The sequence below is a fragment of the Balaenoptera borealis genome (genome assembly GCF_965194805.1).
Source record: "Balaenoptera borealis genome assembly, chromosome: 16".
NCBI lineage: Eukaryota > Metazoa > Chordata > Mammalia > Artiodactyla > Balaenopteridae > Balaenoptera > Balaenoptera borealis.
The window spans coordinates 24,500,030-24,517,561 of NC_138872.1; the positions used below are offsets into that span (position 1 = coordinate 24,500,030).

Genomic DNA, 17,532 nt, shown 5'->3' on the forward strand with positions numbered 1-17,532 from the left:
TGCCACAACTACTGAGCCTGCGCTCTAGAGCCCACGAGCCATAACTACTGAGCCCACGCACCGCAACTACTGAAGCCCGCGTGCCTAGAGCCCGTGCCCCGCAACAAGAGAGGCCACCGCAATGAGAAGCCTGCGCACCGCAACGAAGAGTAGCCCCGCTCGCCGCAACTAGAGAAAGCCCGCGTGCAGCAACAAAGACCCAATGCAACCAAAGATTAATTAATTAATTAATTTTTTTTAAAAAAAGAGATAACAGGTGTCGGCAAGGAGATGGAGAAATCAGAACCCTCATTCCCTGTTGGTGGGCATGCAAAATGGTGCAGCCACTGTGGAAAACAGTCTGTCAGGTACTCAAAAGGTTAAACATAGTTTCCGTATGACCTAGAAATTCCACTTGTAGGTATATACCCAAGAGAAATGAAAACATATGTTTACGCAAAAATTTAGACACGAATGTTCATAAGAGCAGATTTACTATAGCCAAAATATGGAAACAACTCAAATGTCCATCAGCTGATGAATGGATAACAATGTGGTATATTGTATGTAATAGAATATTATACAGTAGTTTAAAAAAAAAATGAAATACTGTTACATACTGCAACCTGAATGAATCTTGAAAACATTGTGCTAGAAACAAAATAACACAAGTTGTATGATTCTGTTTATATAAAATGTCCTGAATAGGCAGTTCCATAGAGACAGAAAGTAGTCTAGTGGATGCCTGGCGCTGTAGGGGCTTGGTGGGAAATGGGGAGTGACTGCTAATGCGAACAGGATTTCTTTTAGGGGTGATAAAAGTGCTCTAATATTGATTGTGGAGATGGCTGCACAATTCTGTGAATATATTAAAGACCGATAAATTGTACGTTTGAAAGGGGTGAATTGTATGGCATGTGAATCATAGCTCAGAGCTGTTTTTTTTTTTTTTTAAAGTGAGTGTGCCCCAGGGTACAGTACAGATATATGGAGGGTGGTACCCACTTTAATCAGTATTGTGGAGCTGAAGAGATTTGGAGGGAAGCACAGGCCTCTTAAACTAGTTTTTCCATCCTCATCCTTGGGAATCACCTTGTTACTAAGCTCTGGCCATTGCTTTCAGGACTGTGATTCTTGAAAATATTTATCCCAGAGAGTTCCTTGTCAGGCCTTTGCAAACCAGGCACCAAAAGTTGGCAGTGACTTGGCAGAGTCCAGGCTGCCTGCATCTCTCTTTCTCCACAGACGCTCATTACTGAGGAGGGCTCGTGCGCCATCCACCACCCCTGCTCCTTCCACAGACGTCCTCTCCCGCAGTCCCCCCCAGACCCCCAGGCTAGGTGATGAGGACGCTGAGGCGCTGGAGCCTACACGGCAGGTGTGCAGCAGAGGCGCGATTCTGCGTGGTAGCTCTTCAGATTCTCTTTACAAATTAGTTGACTCTTAAACTGTCCTGGGAGCGGGGCCAAGGAGTCCCAAGACGTAAATTGAGTAATTATGGTTTTCCTCCCAACATGTAAGAAAAGATATGTGAATAGATAGAATTTTCTCAATTAGATTTTTTCCAGTAAATTTTTCTTAGTCTTTGCTGGCTGTCACTTTCGTTGCCATTAAGAGCTTGCAGATTAAAAGGAAGAAAAGAAATAGCAAGCAAGCATTAGCAAAAACTCAGAGTTCGTTTTCTACTTCTGTTTAACACATACTTGTGTGTTGGGTACATGTGCCCTGCATTTTTTAAGCACTTTCAACATATTAAATCATTTGATCTTTGCAACATTAGTAAGAGATAGGTACTGTTGCCATTATTTCTGTTTTACAGATGAGGATGGATGCTGAAGCATAGACACGTCAACAGACTTCCCCAAAGCCACCCAGCAGTCTGGCTCCGAGTCCTTAACCCCTGCGCTGCACTGCCTCTCTGTCATGCTTCGTTCAGCAGCTGGTCGTCTTTCAGCTTTTATATTAGTGATGTAACATGGCTGGAAAAAATAGTTCTAAGTCTGTAGGGTGGAGTAAATTAGGATTTTAGGTCATGATATCACCATACAGAAATCATAACTGCATGCGCCTCACCCGAATATATCTCATGACCACTGCTCTGTACCACATAGACTTTCTGGCCTTTTCAAAAGGCCTCTAGGGCAACAGTTCCAATAGGAGCTTAAAAGGACCTTAGTAGTTACTGATTCATCCTTTCACCTTAAAGATGAGGAAAACTAAGGGGAAGTAAATCTTAAGGTCTCCTGACTCTGACCTTTTAAAATAATAGGGACCTAAGAGTGAGGCTTCCCAAGAATCAGGTGCTGGGCTTTCTTGTGTCCTCCTTCACTCCTCACAGGAACTCTAGCCGACTGCTGCAGCACTACTGTTCTTCCCCTTTACAGAGCACTTGAAAGCCTGACGAGGAGTTGACTTGCCCAGGGTCACACAGCCAGCAAGTTGTCGTTCCACAGCCCGCCCTCAGTCTTCATCCCTTTGCTCTGCCCCATTCCCGAGAGTACCCTCCACTGTGGCCTGCATGACCCACTGAGACTTTTTTGTTAACTGGGTAGTAGAGGAAATGAGATGGTTTACCTAAAGCCCAAAACCCAATGCCTGACACATATTGTGTCCCATGAATATTATGTAGCTTTTGCTGTTGTCACTAATAATGCAATTGGGTAAAATGATAACCTGCTAGTAGATAATATGTTCATCTGTATCACTAGTATCGATTGTAATGCCTCGTCTGCCTTAGGAAACTTTCCATGGCTGTTTGAAAAACAGGAGGGAAAAAAATCTTCAAAAAGCATCCATTTCAGTCCTTCAGCAGTGCCCCCTTGTGGCATCTAAGCAGAGGGACCAAGTACTCAGAGCCCTTTGTGACCTGAAGAGAATTTGACACAGTTTGCTGCTGGACATCTGTCTGGGCACTTTCTCGGGGTGGGCGTGGTGGGTCTGGCGGTGGCAGGAGAAGGGATTTGGGGGCAGGGCATGGATCAGGTTACTGGGTTGGCTGTGTCAGGGTATTTTTTACTGGGTGTTAAAAGCTGATGGGATAGAATTGCGGAGTCCGTGTTCCTAAGTTTCTAAGCTTCCCTGAACCCGGTGGCCAGGAGAGAGTTTTGTGGCTTTCAGAGTCTCTGTCACGGACTCAGGGCCCAGTCTGATGGCTCTGTTACCTCAGGTCTGTTCAGAGCAGGTTTGAGGGGCAGAAACATGCTTCCTCACGAGCAGTGATTGAACCCTGTCTCCTGGTGGCTGTCTCAGCCTCCATTGTGTTCCCTCCTCCAGGGGCTTCGGAGGAAAATGGCCTGCCTCACACTTCAGCTAGGACCCAGCTGCCTCAGTCAATGAAGATCATGCATGAGATCATGTACAAACTGGAAGTGCTCTATGTCCTCTGCGTGTTGCTGATGGGGCGCCAGCGAAACCAGGTGGGCCCTTCCGCCACATCTCAGAGCAGGAGGAGCCGCGGGCAGACACTTCCCAGGCACCTGTTAGGCCGCCCCTCACAATGCCTCTGTCTCTGGCCCAGCAGAGCGAGGGGTTGGGTCCCTTATCCCTGTTTTACACATCAGGAAACCAGTCTGATTCCGGGGCTCATAGTCTTTCCACTGTACCTTGCTGTGGGCATCATTTCTAGACAGAGCATTGGTGCCCCGGGCAGGAGTGGGCGGCTTAGCCATGTTATCTGACCTTGTTAATGTGCAGAGTAAAGGGTGGGTGTCTGCCCTATAGATGCACTGGAGGAGTTGCCAATCTGATGGGGGCTTGGGGTGGTGGGTCGGAACTGTGTCAAGTTATGAAAACTAGGCAACTGCGGGGGGTCCAGCCATGCTGAGGTTCCTTGAAGCAGTTCCAGGAGGGAGGAGCAAGGAGGAGGGGTAGGGCTCTAGAAGTATGCAGCACTCCTCAAGATGCGTAAGTCGCCCACTCGTGCTCCCTACGCATTCGCCTAGGGGTGAAACGAGGCCTGGGGGGAGGGGTGGGCTAAGGGAAGGGGAGCTGGGAACTCAACAGTCCTTGAGTACCTTTTTGAGTTAGGGACTGTACTCTCACACAGCTCTCTGTGAGATGGGTGCAGTTATCACAAGTTTACAAGTGAGGAGCAGTTTTAGGGAGGGTAGCAGGGAAAAGACTGGATGAAAAGATGACATCTGGCCCGGCAAAGTCCTGAAGAAAGCGAGGAAGCCAGGCATGCTGACCCTCAAGGCAGCCTGCCAGGTAGAGGGAGCAGGCCCAGCTGGGAAGTAGGTGCGAGCCTGCCTGGTGGGTTGGGGGATGGACAGGAACCAGCAGCGAGGGGAGGTGGGCTGAGGGGTCGCACGGGGACCAGGTCGCGTTGGGCTTTCATAGGCCATTTAAGGGCTCTTGTGTTTATACTCTGAGTGAAACGGGAAGCCATCCTCTGGCTGCTGTGTGAAAGAGCTCACAGTAGCTAGGACCAGCATGTTAGTGGCAGGAGTGGTGAGAGGTGCTTGCGTTCTGGATCTATTTTGAAGGTAGAACAGGTAAGATTTGCTGATAGGTTAGATGTGGACCTAAGTGGGGAGAGGAGTTAAAGGTAACTTCCTTACCTCTTTCCAAGCAGGTGGGAGGAATGGTTTGCCATTTATTGACCTGGTTAAGACTGGTGGGTAAGGATTGGAGGGGCAGACGTCTGAAGGGAGGAAGGGGAGGAGTTCAGTTTGAACAAGTTAGGTTTAGATGTCTGTTAGAATTGGCATTTGGCTTACCTGCACCTGGAGTTAGGGGAGAAGAGGGGCCTGGAGGTATAACTTCGGGCGTCGTCACCCTGTGGTTGGCATTTAAAACCAGGATGCTGGATGAGATCCTGCCCTGATGTCCACAGCACTGGGGCTTCTTCCTTTAATATGGAATATATTTCTTATAAAAAATATTAGTCACGATGTCTTACCTGTGTTGAGTGCTTTTTCTTTTTTGAGGCACTTTCATAGTCATTCATATTTGAATTTGAGGTTATTTGGTAAGTTATGCAGCAGGTGGTGACCTCTACCCCACTTGATGCTTGTGAAAATGAAGATACAAAAAAGGGCCCTGCTCTCAGTCTCCAGGCATCGTGAGAGCCAGGATTTAAACTCTGCTGCCCTGACTCTTCTTTCTGTCCCCTCACCATGACAGTTCCCTGCTCCCTGAGCCTTCCTGTTACCAAGTTTCTATGAATCATTGTGGTCTTTAGTTAAACTGTGATTACAGCCGCCGCTTCCTTGGGAGGGACCATCAGCTGGCCTCAGAACCCTGCCTTCCTGAGAACCAGTGTTATGCTGGTGTGTCCTCATTTGCACAGTCAGCATTAACTGAGTTCCTACTCTGTGCTAGGCACTGTGGGGCCATGGATTCACAGACCCTGCGTAGACCAGGACAGCAGGGGGAACAGTTTCCCCGGCCAGGTCCCCCAGAAGGCCCCTCCTTGGAGTGACCTTATTATTGTGCACTCGGGCCAGGTTCTCTGACCAGTCTTGGCTAAGTTGAAATCACTAGACTGGAAATGCTCACCAAATGTCGTAAGTTCCATCCCTCTGGTGCTAATGAAAATAATCAATACAACAGTCATTTTTTCCAGTGCTTCCTGTAAGTCAGGCCCTGAGCTTCCCCCACATTACCTCATTCAGCCCTTTCAACACTTCATCAGCCCTCATTTTCCATCAAGGGACTCAGGCTTAAAGAAGAATGTTGCCCAGAGTCACAGCACTGTCAAGTTCTGGTCTCCCAAGATAAACACCAGCCTGTGGTGGGCGGGGAAGGGACAGGCTTTCAGATGAGAACACCTGAGTTAGGGTGACATTTCCACCCCTGCCTTGGCTACATCAGTCCTGGTAAACTTTCCTTTCCTCTGTAAAATGGGAATTAGTAAGTACTGGGGCTGTGCTCTGGACTAGACGTACATTTTCTGACTTTATCCTTACAACAGCCCTGAAAAGGAGTAATAGTTTTGTTTTATGTTATGTAAAAAATTATTTTAATAGGTCAGTAATTCACATAGTTCTGTATTAAAAGGTGTAAATGAGTATAAGTGAAGCCTTTCTCCCCTCTGATCCTGAACATTCAGGGTTCTCCATGAAGCATCTAATTTTACCAGTTATTAATGTCTCCTTTTAGAGAGTTTAAAAGTATGTTTGTGCGTAGTGGGAGTGGTGGTGAGGGTAGAGTAAGTGTGGCTGTTTTCTTTAAACTTCAGCAGTGCTCTCTTCGTCCTGAAGCCTCATGGTACCTACCTGCCCAGGCTTTGATAGGCCTTCACAGCACATTTGTCTTAATGCTTTTGCCTTCCTGCCCCATCCAGGTTCACAGAATGATTGCGGAGTTCAAGCTGATCCCCGGGCTGAATAATTTGTTTGACAAACTGATTTGGAGGAAGCATTCAGCATCTGCCCTTGTCCTCCACGGTCACAACCAGAACTGTGACTGTAGCCCGGTGAGCAGGGACCCTGGTGACAGATGGGCTTTGCTTGCCAGAAGTAGTTGTTTCAAGACCTGCTGTTGGCCCTTTGAAATCTCATTCTTTGAGAGTAGAGCAGAAACTGAAAGTCATAGCCTATGTAACCCCATAATTGGAAGCCACCTTGGGGAAGGATCTGACCCCCACCCTTCACCTTTCCAGAAATCCCTTTTGACGCCCTCCAGCCAGCCTTCCCTTGTTCACCTCTGGGCAGGGCACTCACTTTCCTCCAGACAGCGCCACCCTCTCTACTATGGAAGAGCAAGTTTTTCCTCATTCTGTTCTCTATCCCATTGTAATTTACATCCACTGATAGTAGGTTTGCCTTCCAGAACCACGCCAGTGGTCTGCCTCCAAAATGGGCTTTAGGAGGTTTTCTCTTTTTTAAGGGTCAAGGGCTCACCTTTGCTTGGTCTTTCTCACGGTGCCCTAGAGAGCACTGAACTGGGAGTCAGGAGCCCTGTTGTGCCACTCAGCTTTTTGGGAGAGCTTGAACAAGTCACTGAATCTCTGAGCCTCTGTTTCTTGCAAAAGAAAGATCATCAGCTATCAGCATGAGGGGGAAAGTGCCACACGGCCACCAGGCCCAGTGACATGCGTCCTCCCTGGTCTCTAAGCTACATTCTGGGGACTTTCCTCAGTGCCGTATCTTCCAGTTTACTGTTTTTCTCCTTGGCTTTGTCAGATTTACCTTTCAGCACATCCATTTGAGTTAATTTCAAGTGAATATATTATGCATTTCTAGACATTTTGTCTGGATCTTTGTCAAAAGCTACGTGGTCTTTTATTCATTATGTTAATATTTTGTTCTTCTGTTGCATTTTCTGTCTTTATCTCTTTAATTATTCATAACATACTTTTTTATGGTCTTTTTTGGATTGCTCATGGGGTGCTACTTGTGTCTGAGTCTTCAGACTCACCTCGGGGTGGAGTGTTGCCTTGTGTTCTGTACTGTTCGTAGAAGGTCACCTTCGGGGGAGGGGGAGCTTGTTTTCCCTGTGAGTACCTGTGTAGCCTGGGCCCTGGAAGTAGTCCTATAGAACATTTGGCTTTTGTCTGCCAGGTACTTCAGGGGGCATGGCATCCCAGGACAAGGTTTCATTTTGAGTGTCTGCCCTCCCACTCTGGTAGTATGAGCCCAGGGTCCTCCTGGGGACCTGGGGGCTCCCCTCCACCACCAGCAGCACCCTGGCAGAGACAGGCTTCTTTGCCAGCTCCCTGGGCTGGTAGGTGGGGTTTTTCTAACCCTTTTTTCACCAAATGTATACATTCTGCAGGCTTTCTATGGGCCCAAGGTTCTTTCTGGTCCCTGCAGAGCATTGAAACCCAAGCCCTGGCCCGAATAAGTCTCATTTCCACTTCTCCACCAGCCCAGGATTGCCAGCCAACAGCTCTTGTGCTCGCTGCTCTGAACTCGGTCCTTTCATTTCTGGTTCTAGTGGAATTTCCTTTCTTTCCTATGAACTTAGCCTCACATTTAAAATAATTTCAGTTATTTTTTTTTTTAGGACTTTTTTTAAAAAAATTAATTTATTTTATTTTTGGCTGCATTGGGTCTTCATTGCTGCCCGCGGGCCTTTCTCTAGTTGTGGCGAGCGGGGGCCTGTGGTGCGCGGGCCTCTCACTGCAGTGACCTCCCCCGTTGTGGAGCACGGGCTCTAGGTGCACGGGCTTCAGCAGTTGTGGCTCACGGGCTTCAGCAGTTGTGGCTCACGGGCTCTAGAGCGCAGGCTCAGTAGCTGTGGTGCGCCGGCCCAGTTGCCTCGCAGCTTGTGGGATCCTCCCGGACCAGGGCTCGAACCCATGTCCCCTGCATTGTCAGGTGGATTCCCAACGACTGTGCCACCGGGGAAGCCCAATTTCAGTTATTTTTTATCCAGTATGTTGGGGTGTTTTTAACAGGAAGGGTCTGCATTAGCTTAATATGCTGTTGGCCAGATGTGGACAAAGGGTTTTCTGACTAAAGAGAAGTCCTCACTGTGCGCGAGGACAGGGGCTCAGAGAAGCAGAGTGACATCCAGGCTGTCACCAGAGCCTTTTGTTTTCTTTTGGAACATTGTGACTGTGGTTTTAACATCGAGGATGCACGTGTATTTTAGGACATCACCTTGAAGATTCAGTTTTTGAGGCTCCTCCAGAGTTTCAGCGACCACCATGAGTAAGTACGAGCCGTCCCTGGGAGGAGAATTGTTTCGCTGTCTTTTCTTCTCCCTTTGTCTCATCGCTGACCTCGGCTCAGGAGGACCTGGGCGCCGTGAGAGCCACTCTCACCGCACGGGGCTGCACTTCCGTGATGAGGGCTGCCATTCGTGCAGCCCTTCCTTTATGCCAGGCCCTACACTGAATTTCCCCTTGCCCCACAGCCACCTTGGAAGTGAGTGCGGAAGTTGCTGGCCCCTTATTACCCTTGGGGTCAATAACAGCTCTCAGCCGTCTGTCCCTCTGAGCCAGGAGCTTGGCTATTTGCAGGGGCCAGCAGGAACCTCACATGGCCAAAGTGGGCTGAGTATTGGCATGTTGAGCAGATGGAATATTCTTCACCTGTACAAGGAGATGTACTCTCCCCCGTTTTCCTTGAAACACACTCTGCCCTCTTATTTTTACTGTCCAACCTTTGGTGGAGAATGTATTGGAGAATGATTCTCTGCTATAAGGGAAGTGCAGGGGAGGGGTAAATGGCGGCTGACCTTGGCGTTGGTGAGACCTTGGTGAGCTGGAACACACAGGCAGCCACTGCTCAGCTCTTAGCAGCTGTTGGTGTATGGGAAACAAGGCCCAGTGTTGCATAGCTTCTGAGTTTTTCCCCCAGGGAAAGCCAGAAATTAAGATTTATGTGAAAAGTCCTGATTTTTAAGTGCTGGTTTATATTCTTTTGAAACATTGTATAAGCTAATAGGACATGCCTGAGGACACATGTGACCTCAAGGGCCTTCACTTTGCAGCTTTTGTCTGGATCGTGTTGATCATCCTCTTTGAGAGGTTCTCTGTCTGAAGGCCTCAAGCTCCAGCAAGTATGTCAGCCCTGAAAAATGGCACCAATATGTTCTGAACGTGTCCTTTTTTTCCTGAAGAATTGAGCCCCTAGCTTTCATCAGACTCTTAAATCTGATGGGTCGTGTTCGCAGGCTTGGATTTTATATATTCTAAAGCAGTGCGAAAATGTGGGAGCATTTTTCATGGGAGTGACATGATCAGATTCCAGTTATCTGAAGATCATTCCGGGTGCTGTGTGTGGGATTGACTCCTGTGGGGAGACCATTTAGGAAGCTGGTTCTGTCCACATGACTTGGGTGACGAGAGGCCTGGATGTGAAAGGGAAAGGAGGGAGGGAGTGTCACAGCCGACTCAGGCCTCCTGGTGGGAATGCTGGAACAGGGCCAGTCTTGAGGAGTAAAATAATGAGTTTGATTTGGACATCACTGAGTTGGAAGTGCCTTTGAGAAATTAAATGGAAATGTTCAGTGGCAAAAGAAAGGCCTAGAGATGCTAAGGAAAGGGGCCTCATTAGTGGACGTGGCAGGCAGAGGGTGGGCGTTGGGGCCAGGGAGACTCCCACAGCCTGAGAGCAGTGGGCTGTGTGCCCTGCCGCAGAATGCTGGCTCGGGGTAAGTGGTGTTGGGGGCGGGTACCCGGGGGCTTCTCGGATTCCCTCCACAGCAGATGGGCAGGGGACTAGCCCAGTGTTGATGCGGCAGCCACAGTTCCTGTCCTTTACCGCCTCCAACACATTTATTTCAGGAACAAGTATCTACTGCTCAACAACCAAGAGCTGAATGAACTCAGCGCCATCTCTCTCAAGGCCAACATCCCCGAGGTGGAAGCCGTCCTCAACACTGACAGGTGAGCATGGCTGGGGTGCATCTGTGGCCCACAGCCCACCCTGGTTTCCTGCGTGTCCCAGGGCTCCCAGATGGGTGCACACAGGTGTGTGTACTTGTCCTTTCTCACGCATGTGTAGCTACAGTGTCTTGAGGGCTCCTGTGTGCCAGGCACTGTCCTCCCGTCACCTGCATTATCTCATTGGAGCCCCACAGCAGCCCTTGGAGGGAAGTGCCATCGTCACCTCCACTTTACAGACAGGGGAGCAGGGGCTCGGAGAGGTCACCTGCCACAGGTCGTATATACTCTGCTCTCCCCCTTGTCACTCAGCTTTGTTGACATGCTCCTTTCCTGCCCTCTGTCAAGTCCCATTAGCTGGGTTATACTTGCCTCACTTTCTGGAGCAGAGCAGGGAAGTCACAGGCTCACAGGGGTCAGGGCAGGGAGGACTGTATCCAGCAACAGGAGTTGTAATTCTCCAGCCTTTTTTGTTTGTTTGTTTGTTTTTACTTTTAAAGTAGCAGAAATCTTTGTTCAAATGAAACTGAATATAGTCCCACCCTAACAGCTGTAGTGGGTGAATAGTAGAGCTGCTCTATTTGAAGGGGGAGTTTAAGGACCTAGAGTCCCTGCCTGCTTGGCCTTCTCTCCCCAATAATGCAACCTGAGTCATTTCCTCACTTACTGTCTTTGCTTCCTAGACCAGGAAGCGGAGGCCCAGAACCTCAGGTACTTGTCCAAGGCCAGCTGGAGCTGAAGCTGGGGCCCAGGGTACTCCCTGCCTCACCCTGTTGGCACAGACTTTGCCCCATCTGCTAGACTGTCATGGTATTTCAAACCCACTTTTGTTGTAAGCAGCCCTCTCTCCAGCAGTTCTGAGCCCTGTATGACTCTGGTTGTGTTTTTGGCCTCTCATCACTTGTCAGTGAGTTTGGGCAGGAAAAGCTGCCCTGAGATGTAGTGAGAATGCACTTGGCTATTCAGTTGTGAGACTGCAGGAGCCCTTAGGGTGCTCTGGACCCAGGTAGAGCAGGAGGACATCCTGTAGGTTTGGAAATGTCACCATGTTTTTTTACCCACCTAACCCAGCAGAGACACTCAACCCCAGGGCCCCAAGACACAGTCCTTCAGCCAAGTGGAATTTGGCCCCTGTCAGGCTCTCAGATCTGCCCCCAATATGTTCCTGTCTATTTTATTTCAGGAGTTTGGTGTGTGATGGGAAGAGGGGCTTATTAACTCGTCTGCTGCAGGTCATGAAGAAGGAGCCAGCTGAGTCATCTTTCAGGTAGATCTGGGACACGCATCTGCCACTCCTGAGGGCCCAGGAGCCAAGTGTTTCTTAAGCTGTTAGAATTACCTTCTTTAGTCACCAGCTTCTACCCCGGACATCTGGTTACTGTCCGGGAGAGGGAGTTTGCCGTCTCCCTTGTGTTGACTCAGCACGTACTCACTAGCTTCTGCGTGCCACCAGTGTGTTTCAAGAATTGACCAAGCATTCACCAAGCACCTGTTCTGTGCTGGTGCTGGACAGGTGGGGGAGAAATGGGAGCTACAGTCCCTGCCCACATGGAGTTCCCTGGGTTGTGAGAAACAAGCATGAAAAGAAACCTGCGTGGGGGATGCAGCGTGGAAAGGCTCGGAGCCAGGACCTGTCCCAGGAGCGGTGGGAGCAAAGGAAAGGCTGGTGGGGCGGGTGCGGACAGGGAGGGCACCTCAGTTCCTTAGACTCATCTGAGTTGAGTCTTAAAGGCTGCAGACAGCAGTAGCAGGTGAGGGAGGCATTCCATCAGAGTGGGTGTGAGCTGTCAGTAGGCTCCATCCCCAAGGGTCCCCTGTCAACTCAGCCTGCTTTGTCCTGACGTCCACTTACGGATCCCAGCTCTGCCCTCTGGGGCCACTCAGTGAACATCAGCCACCTCTTCTCTAGGACAGCCCATCAGAAGTGAGCTCGGTGGTCTGTCCACACGTCTGTCAGGTTCCCTTATGCATTCCTGGCTCCTCACTTCCATGTCCTCCTGTTCCTCTGAAGGGGCAGAGGCTAGAGTGTGTTTTCACACGTGATTCACAGGGCCAGCCCTTTGATCCTAGATGCTGCCTTCTCCAAGACACAGCTCCTTCCAGACGAACCACATGGAGGACTGTTCCCCCCTGAGCTGTCAGATCCCTGAGGATGGGGACCCTTGATGTGTCCCCAATGCCTAGTGTGAGGCCCGATGCCTAGTAGATAGACGTTCAGTAAATGTCTGTTGGATAAATGAAAAGGCAGCAGACATCTCCCAGCCCCTTGGTGAATAGAACATGGGCCAGAAGAGGGCAGCCTTAGCCACCTGGGCCAGGGGTCAACATTTGGGTCGCAGGTTTTGGCAAGCCCGGGCTGTGGAGAGTTTCCTCCGAGGGACCACCTCCTATGCAGACCAGATGTTCCTGCTGAAGCGAGGCCTTCTGGAGGTAATGGCCCGGAGGAGCCAGGGTGTCGGGTGTCCCTCTCCCCAGCCCCATGCGTTGCTTTCCTGTCCTGAGACCTAGACAGCTGGCAGAGCAGACCAGATCTCTTTATCGTAAAATGCCAGTGCGGATCGCGCTGGTACTTCCCCTTAGCTGTCAACTCTGGGTTCCCCATGGGTGCCTAATGGGTGATTGAGGGATCTGGGGGTGGCCATGGAGGATTATAGGAGTCTGTAAAGTTGCTCAGCAAGGCCTTTTGACCCTGAGGATATTTTACTGCTGACTGAAAGTTAATTTCCCTTTATTGAAAAATGGCCTCCAGAAAAAGCAAAATTTACGAAGGGAGGTAGGGCAAAATGTCCAAAGCTACAATTGGTTAAAAAAAAAAAGATACAAATAAGAAACTGACCCATGCATTGTTATAAAAATCCACAAGGAAAAGAATTGATCCAAATTGGTATATACAACTTCAAGAAAATTAAAATGTAAAAAAACAGTTTAACTGTCATAGAAAACCTTCTCAAGGAGTTAATAAATTGCTTTATGTTCTTGATAAAAGTTCACTGACTTCAGTGTGAACTTCTTCTTTTATTAACATAAAGACAAACCATGGGGTCAAAATGTGTCTCGTGTTCTTAAACCCTGTGCTTCACTTGAATGGCTTCAGTGCTCGGGCAGTGGCCAGTGTTACCTCTGGAGACGGCCGCCTCCCTGCGAGCTGGAGAGCCTGGTCATCTTGCGGACAGTTTAGCTCAGACCTGGGCAAGCGAGAGAGGTTGTGGCTACATAGCCCAACCTCCCCCCACCCCCCACCCGCCTTCCTGGTGAGGTGTGTCAGGCCTGGCCCTGCCCTGGGAGCCACCAGCGTCCTCAGATGAGAATCTAGACAGGGGAGCAGGTTCCATCAACCTGGATGCTTGCTCGAAGCTAATGCCACGTGGTCTGAGCTACGTGCCAGGGCTGGGGGAGGCCGGCGGTGGGCAGCTTAGATGAGCGCAGCCTGGGGGCAGCAGCCATATGTGCCTGTTGGCCCCCGGGATCAGCCGCCTTCCTGCCTTCACCCTGTCCTCTCCCACCCCCAGCACATCCTCTACTGCATTGTGGACAGTGAGTGCAAGTCGCGGGATGTGCTCCAAAGTTACTTTGACCTCCTGGGGGAGCTGATGAAGTTTAATGTTGATGCATTCAAGAGATTCAATAAATACATCAACACGGATGCAAAGGTAAGTCTAACCCAGGCTTCCGTGGGGTTTGCCACATCATCCAGAAGCTATGTTGGAGCCCAGTCTTCAGGTGCTGGTTTTAAATTGGAGAGTCCTGGGGAGTCAGCGGGTAGTTGTCAACAAACATTCATTAGCCCTTGTTGTGTGCCGGGCACTGTGCTAGACCCTGGGTACACAGGGATGAAAGTCTCAGCTGCTTGTGGGCAAGTGGGCTTGGAAATGGGTCTGATGCAGCGTGCTGGGTGCCATGATGAGCCCCAGAAGGGCAGGACTGGGCCCAGTGTGTTAGGCTCACAGGATGTGTGTGGCAGAAACCCAGCTCAGAGAAGTTGAAGTAAAAATGACAGTAGACCCTTCAGTGCAGAAAACACTGGACATAGTGTCAGAAGATCTGAGTCGAGTTCTTTTGCTGGGACTGCTTATTAGGTGGTGAGGGCAGGGCACAGGTTTGTCCGAGCTTCAGTCTTCCTGTTGGAAACAGCTGGGCCAGGGTACGGGGATGCCCCCTGCAGTGACTGCATGCCCTAGGCCTTGGCCGTCTTCAGCCGAGAGCCCACCACCCCGGTCAGCCCAGCCTCCGCTCCAGTTCCAGGTGTTCCTGAAGCAGATCAACAGCTCGCTGGTGGACTCCAACATGCTGGTGCGCTGCGTCACTCTGTCACTGGACCGATTCGAAAACCAGGTGGACATGAAAGGTAAGAAAAAGCCGTAATGCCAAGGTGAATCGGTCCAGTGTGGCTGCAATTGGTATCAAACGCCCAGCCTCTAGCAAGGAGACAGAAATGTCTGGAAGTAGCTGCACCAAACACCCACGTGGTTGGGGTCAAGGCGGTGGCTCTCAGGGTGATTTTCTTGGCTTTTACTTTTATCATCCATGCTTCCTCTGATGAGCATGTGTGACATTTTAATGGCAGGTGAAAAAAAAAAAAAAAACACTGTTGCCAGCAAAATGCAAAAAACAACACCCTTCCTCTCCTGGCCTGGACTTGGCTGGGATGAGAGGCCCCCAGGTGGTGAAGCCTGGGGAGGGCCTCTGGGAGAGGCGGTTCCCAAACGTGACCGAAGGAAAAGGTGGAAGCAAACTCCTGGCAGGGGCTCTAGTGAGAACGCAGGCTTTAGCCAGGGTGGCAGAGCAGCTGGAGATTTGTTCCTGCTGCAGCCAACCTTTTCTGTAGTTGTTTTGACAGTGGGGGCTCCCAGCTTCAGAGTCAGAGCCCAAGGGGGGCTTGACTAGAAGCCTGGGTGTCAGGCCCCTGGGCCTGAGCCGCAGACCAGCTTCCACACCTGCTGCTCACACCTCTGCCTCTCTGTCCCTAGTCGCAGAGGTCCTGTCCGAGTGCCGCCTGCTTGCCTACATATCCCAGGTGCCCACACAGATGTCCTTCCTCTTCCGCCTCATCAATATCATCCACGTGCAGACGCTGACCCAGGTGAGAGGCCCTGCAGACCTGCCACAGGGAAGGGGAGATTGGAAGCAGTTACCCTCCTCCCAGAGCCACCTTCACCCTAGAAGTGTTGGGTTGGCCAAAAAGTTCGTTTGGTTAATGAATACATTCAATAAAGTTCTTGGTGAAAATGAAAAATGTGTCTTTTTACTTAAAACTGAACAAACTTTCGGGCCAACCCAATACATCTCCTGAGACCCATCCCTTGGTTCCTGGGAAACCCTCCCAGCTATTCTGAGGACTTTTCTCCAATAAGGATCAGTGCCCCATTTTACAGAAGGGGCCTGGGGAGGGAGCAAGGCTCCAAGGTCACAGGTGGTTTGGGGCAGAGTCAGGATGGGCACTGAGCTCTGACTCCCAGTCCAGTGCTCTCCGAGCCCAGCCTCCTGTGCAGACTTTGGGGTTGGACCTGATGTTGACTCCCACCTCCTTCAACAGATAACTGTGCAGCTGACCCTTTTCCGAGCTTCACACCCCTCTTTTCTAAAATGGGGGTAATACTCAGAGGTTGTTCTTTCGTTCCCTCATCTAACGTTTACTGAGGCGAGGCCCTGGGCTGGGGATGCACAGTGAACGGAACGGTCCGAGACACTTCAGGAAGCTGCCTGTCTAGTGCTGAGTGAAGCGGAGTGAGGCACCTGCATCTGATGCGTGCACCCCGCCGCCCCAGGGATCGAAGCTCCTGGGAAGAAGCGATGCCTGAGCTGATTCTGGAGGAAGAGTGGACTCCATCCAGACTGATGATGCCGTTCCCACCGGGGACATCCCAGGGTGGGGGTGGGGGTTGGGGTGAGGGACCAGGAAGGCACTTGGGCCAGGATGCCGGCATCGTTCCTCTCCCCAGTCCTCTTGTCAGCTTTCTGCAGGGGCAGCGCAGTGCGTGGCCCCTGGACTCTGCCAGGGACGCCGTCCTCCCTGCCCAGTGGCACCCCCGGTCCACTGGGGCCCCTGGGGCTGCCGGCACATGCGTGACCTGGATGGCCTGGTGCTTGCAGGAGAATGTCAGCTGCCTGAACACCAGCCTGGTGATCCTGATGCTGGCCCGACGGAAAGAGCGGCTGCCCCTGTACCTGCGGCTGCTGCAGCGGATGGAGCACAGCAAGAAGTACCCTGGCTTCCTGCTCAACAACTTCCACAACCTGCTGCGCTTCTGGCAGCAGCATTACCTACACAAGGACAAGGACAGCACCTGCCTGGAGAACGTGAGTGCCCCGCCGTTGAGGGGTGGCAGGCGGGCTGCGGGCACGCAGACCTAGGGCCCCTCGGAGGGGCATCTGGGGTCCCTGGTCCCCGCCTGGACCCTGTGGCAGGCAGCTCTTTGTCCCCTTACCAAGGCCCTCCCCGCGGGGTGCTGGGCTTGACCCGAGTCCCCCAGGCACCCGCCCAGCCCCTCTCTCTTTGCCCAGAGCTCCTGCATCAGCTTCTCATACTGGAAAGAGACCGTGTCCATCCTGTTGAACCCAGACCGCCAGTCACCCTCTGCCCTTGTCAGCTACATCGAGGAGCCCTACATGGACATAGACAGGGACTTCACCGAGGAGTGATCTTGGGCCGGGCCTCGGGAGGCTGCTGGGCCTGGGCCAGCATGGGTGAGCGTGGGTTCGTGTGCCTCACGCCCTGCCCTGTCCCGTCCCCCCCCGACCTCCCTGCTGCTCTCCGCCTGCCCCAGGTCTTCAGGTACAGGCTTGGTGGGAGGGAGCGTCTAGAAGCCCCTGGCCCCTGGGTCTGAGGGCCCCGGGTCATTGGGGAGCCTCAGTTCCCTCACGATCTCCATGACGAGGACAGGGACACTGTGCCCACCCTTCCTTCAGAACCCTGGGGTCCCGGCCCACCCAGAGGTAAGGGGACTTTTAAAAATAGCTCTGTCTGAGCTCCTACCCGGTCTCTTGGCTGTCAGCCCTGGGGTGGGGAGGGAGATATGGGCACCCTCCCCCAATCTGTGAGCCAAGCTTGCCCTGGCCTTTAGACCCAGGCAAAGGCTTCTGAGCCCCTGGGCAGGGGTGGGGGACACCAGAGAACGCTCGCTACCTTCCCCCAAGCCTGCCCATCTGTCCCTCCCTTCCTCCCTCCCTTGTTTTCCTTTAGCTCCTCTGGTTCTGTTTGCTCATTGGCCGCTGTGTTCATGGTTTCCCCCAGAAGTGGGAGGGGCCTTCTCTTTCCATCCCTTGGAGCACAGGGA

General features: G+C 51.4%; 1 protein-coding gene across 1 annotated transcript in view; it reads left to right on the forward strand.

The window, feature by feature from the left end:
* The window catches only part of TRPC4AP (transient receptor potential cation channel subfamily C member 4 associated protein), a 74,503-nt gene extending 57,497 nt beyond the window's left edge, over positions 1 to 17,006 (forward strand). Inside the window, exons 8-18 of the mRNA XM_082362342.1 lie at positions 3,253 to 3,395; positions 6,266 to 6,397; positions 8,521 to 8,579; positions 10,160 to 10,261; positions 11,442 to 11,525; positions 12,598 to 12,688; positions 13,768 to 13,908; positions 14,495 to 14,603; positions 15,226 to 15,338; positions 16,349 to 16,555; positions 16,760 to 17,006. Coding sequence (XP_082218468.1) covers positions 3,253 to 3,395; positions 6,266 to 6,397; positions 8,521 to 8,579; positions 10,160 to 10,261; positions 11,442 to 11,525; positions 12,598 to 12,688; positions 13,768 to 13,908; positions 14,495 to 14,603; positions 15,226 to 15,338; positions 16,349 to 16,555; positions 16,760 to 16,897 — 1,319 coding nt within the window. The 3' untranslated portion in view covers positions 16,898 to 17,006. The remainder of the gene's footprint in view (positions 1 to 3,252; positions 3,396 to 6,265; positions 6,398 to 8,520; positions 8,580 to 10,159; positions 10,262 to 11,441; positions 11,526 to 12,597; positions 12,689 to 13,767; positions 13,909 to 14,494; positions 14,604 to 15,225; positions 15,339 to 16,348; positions 16,556 to 16,759) is intronic.
* The last annotated feature ends 526 nt before the right edge of the window (positions 17,007 to 17,532 follow it).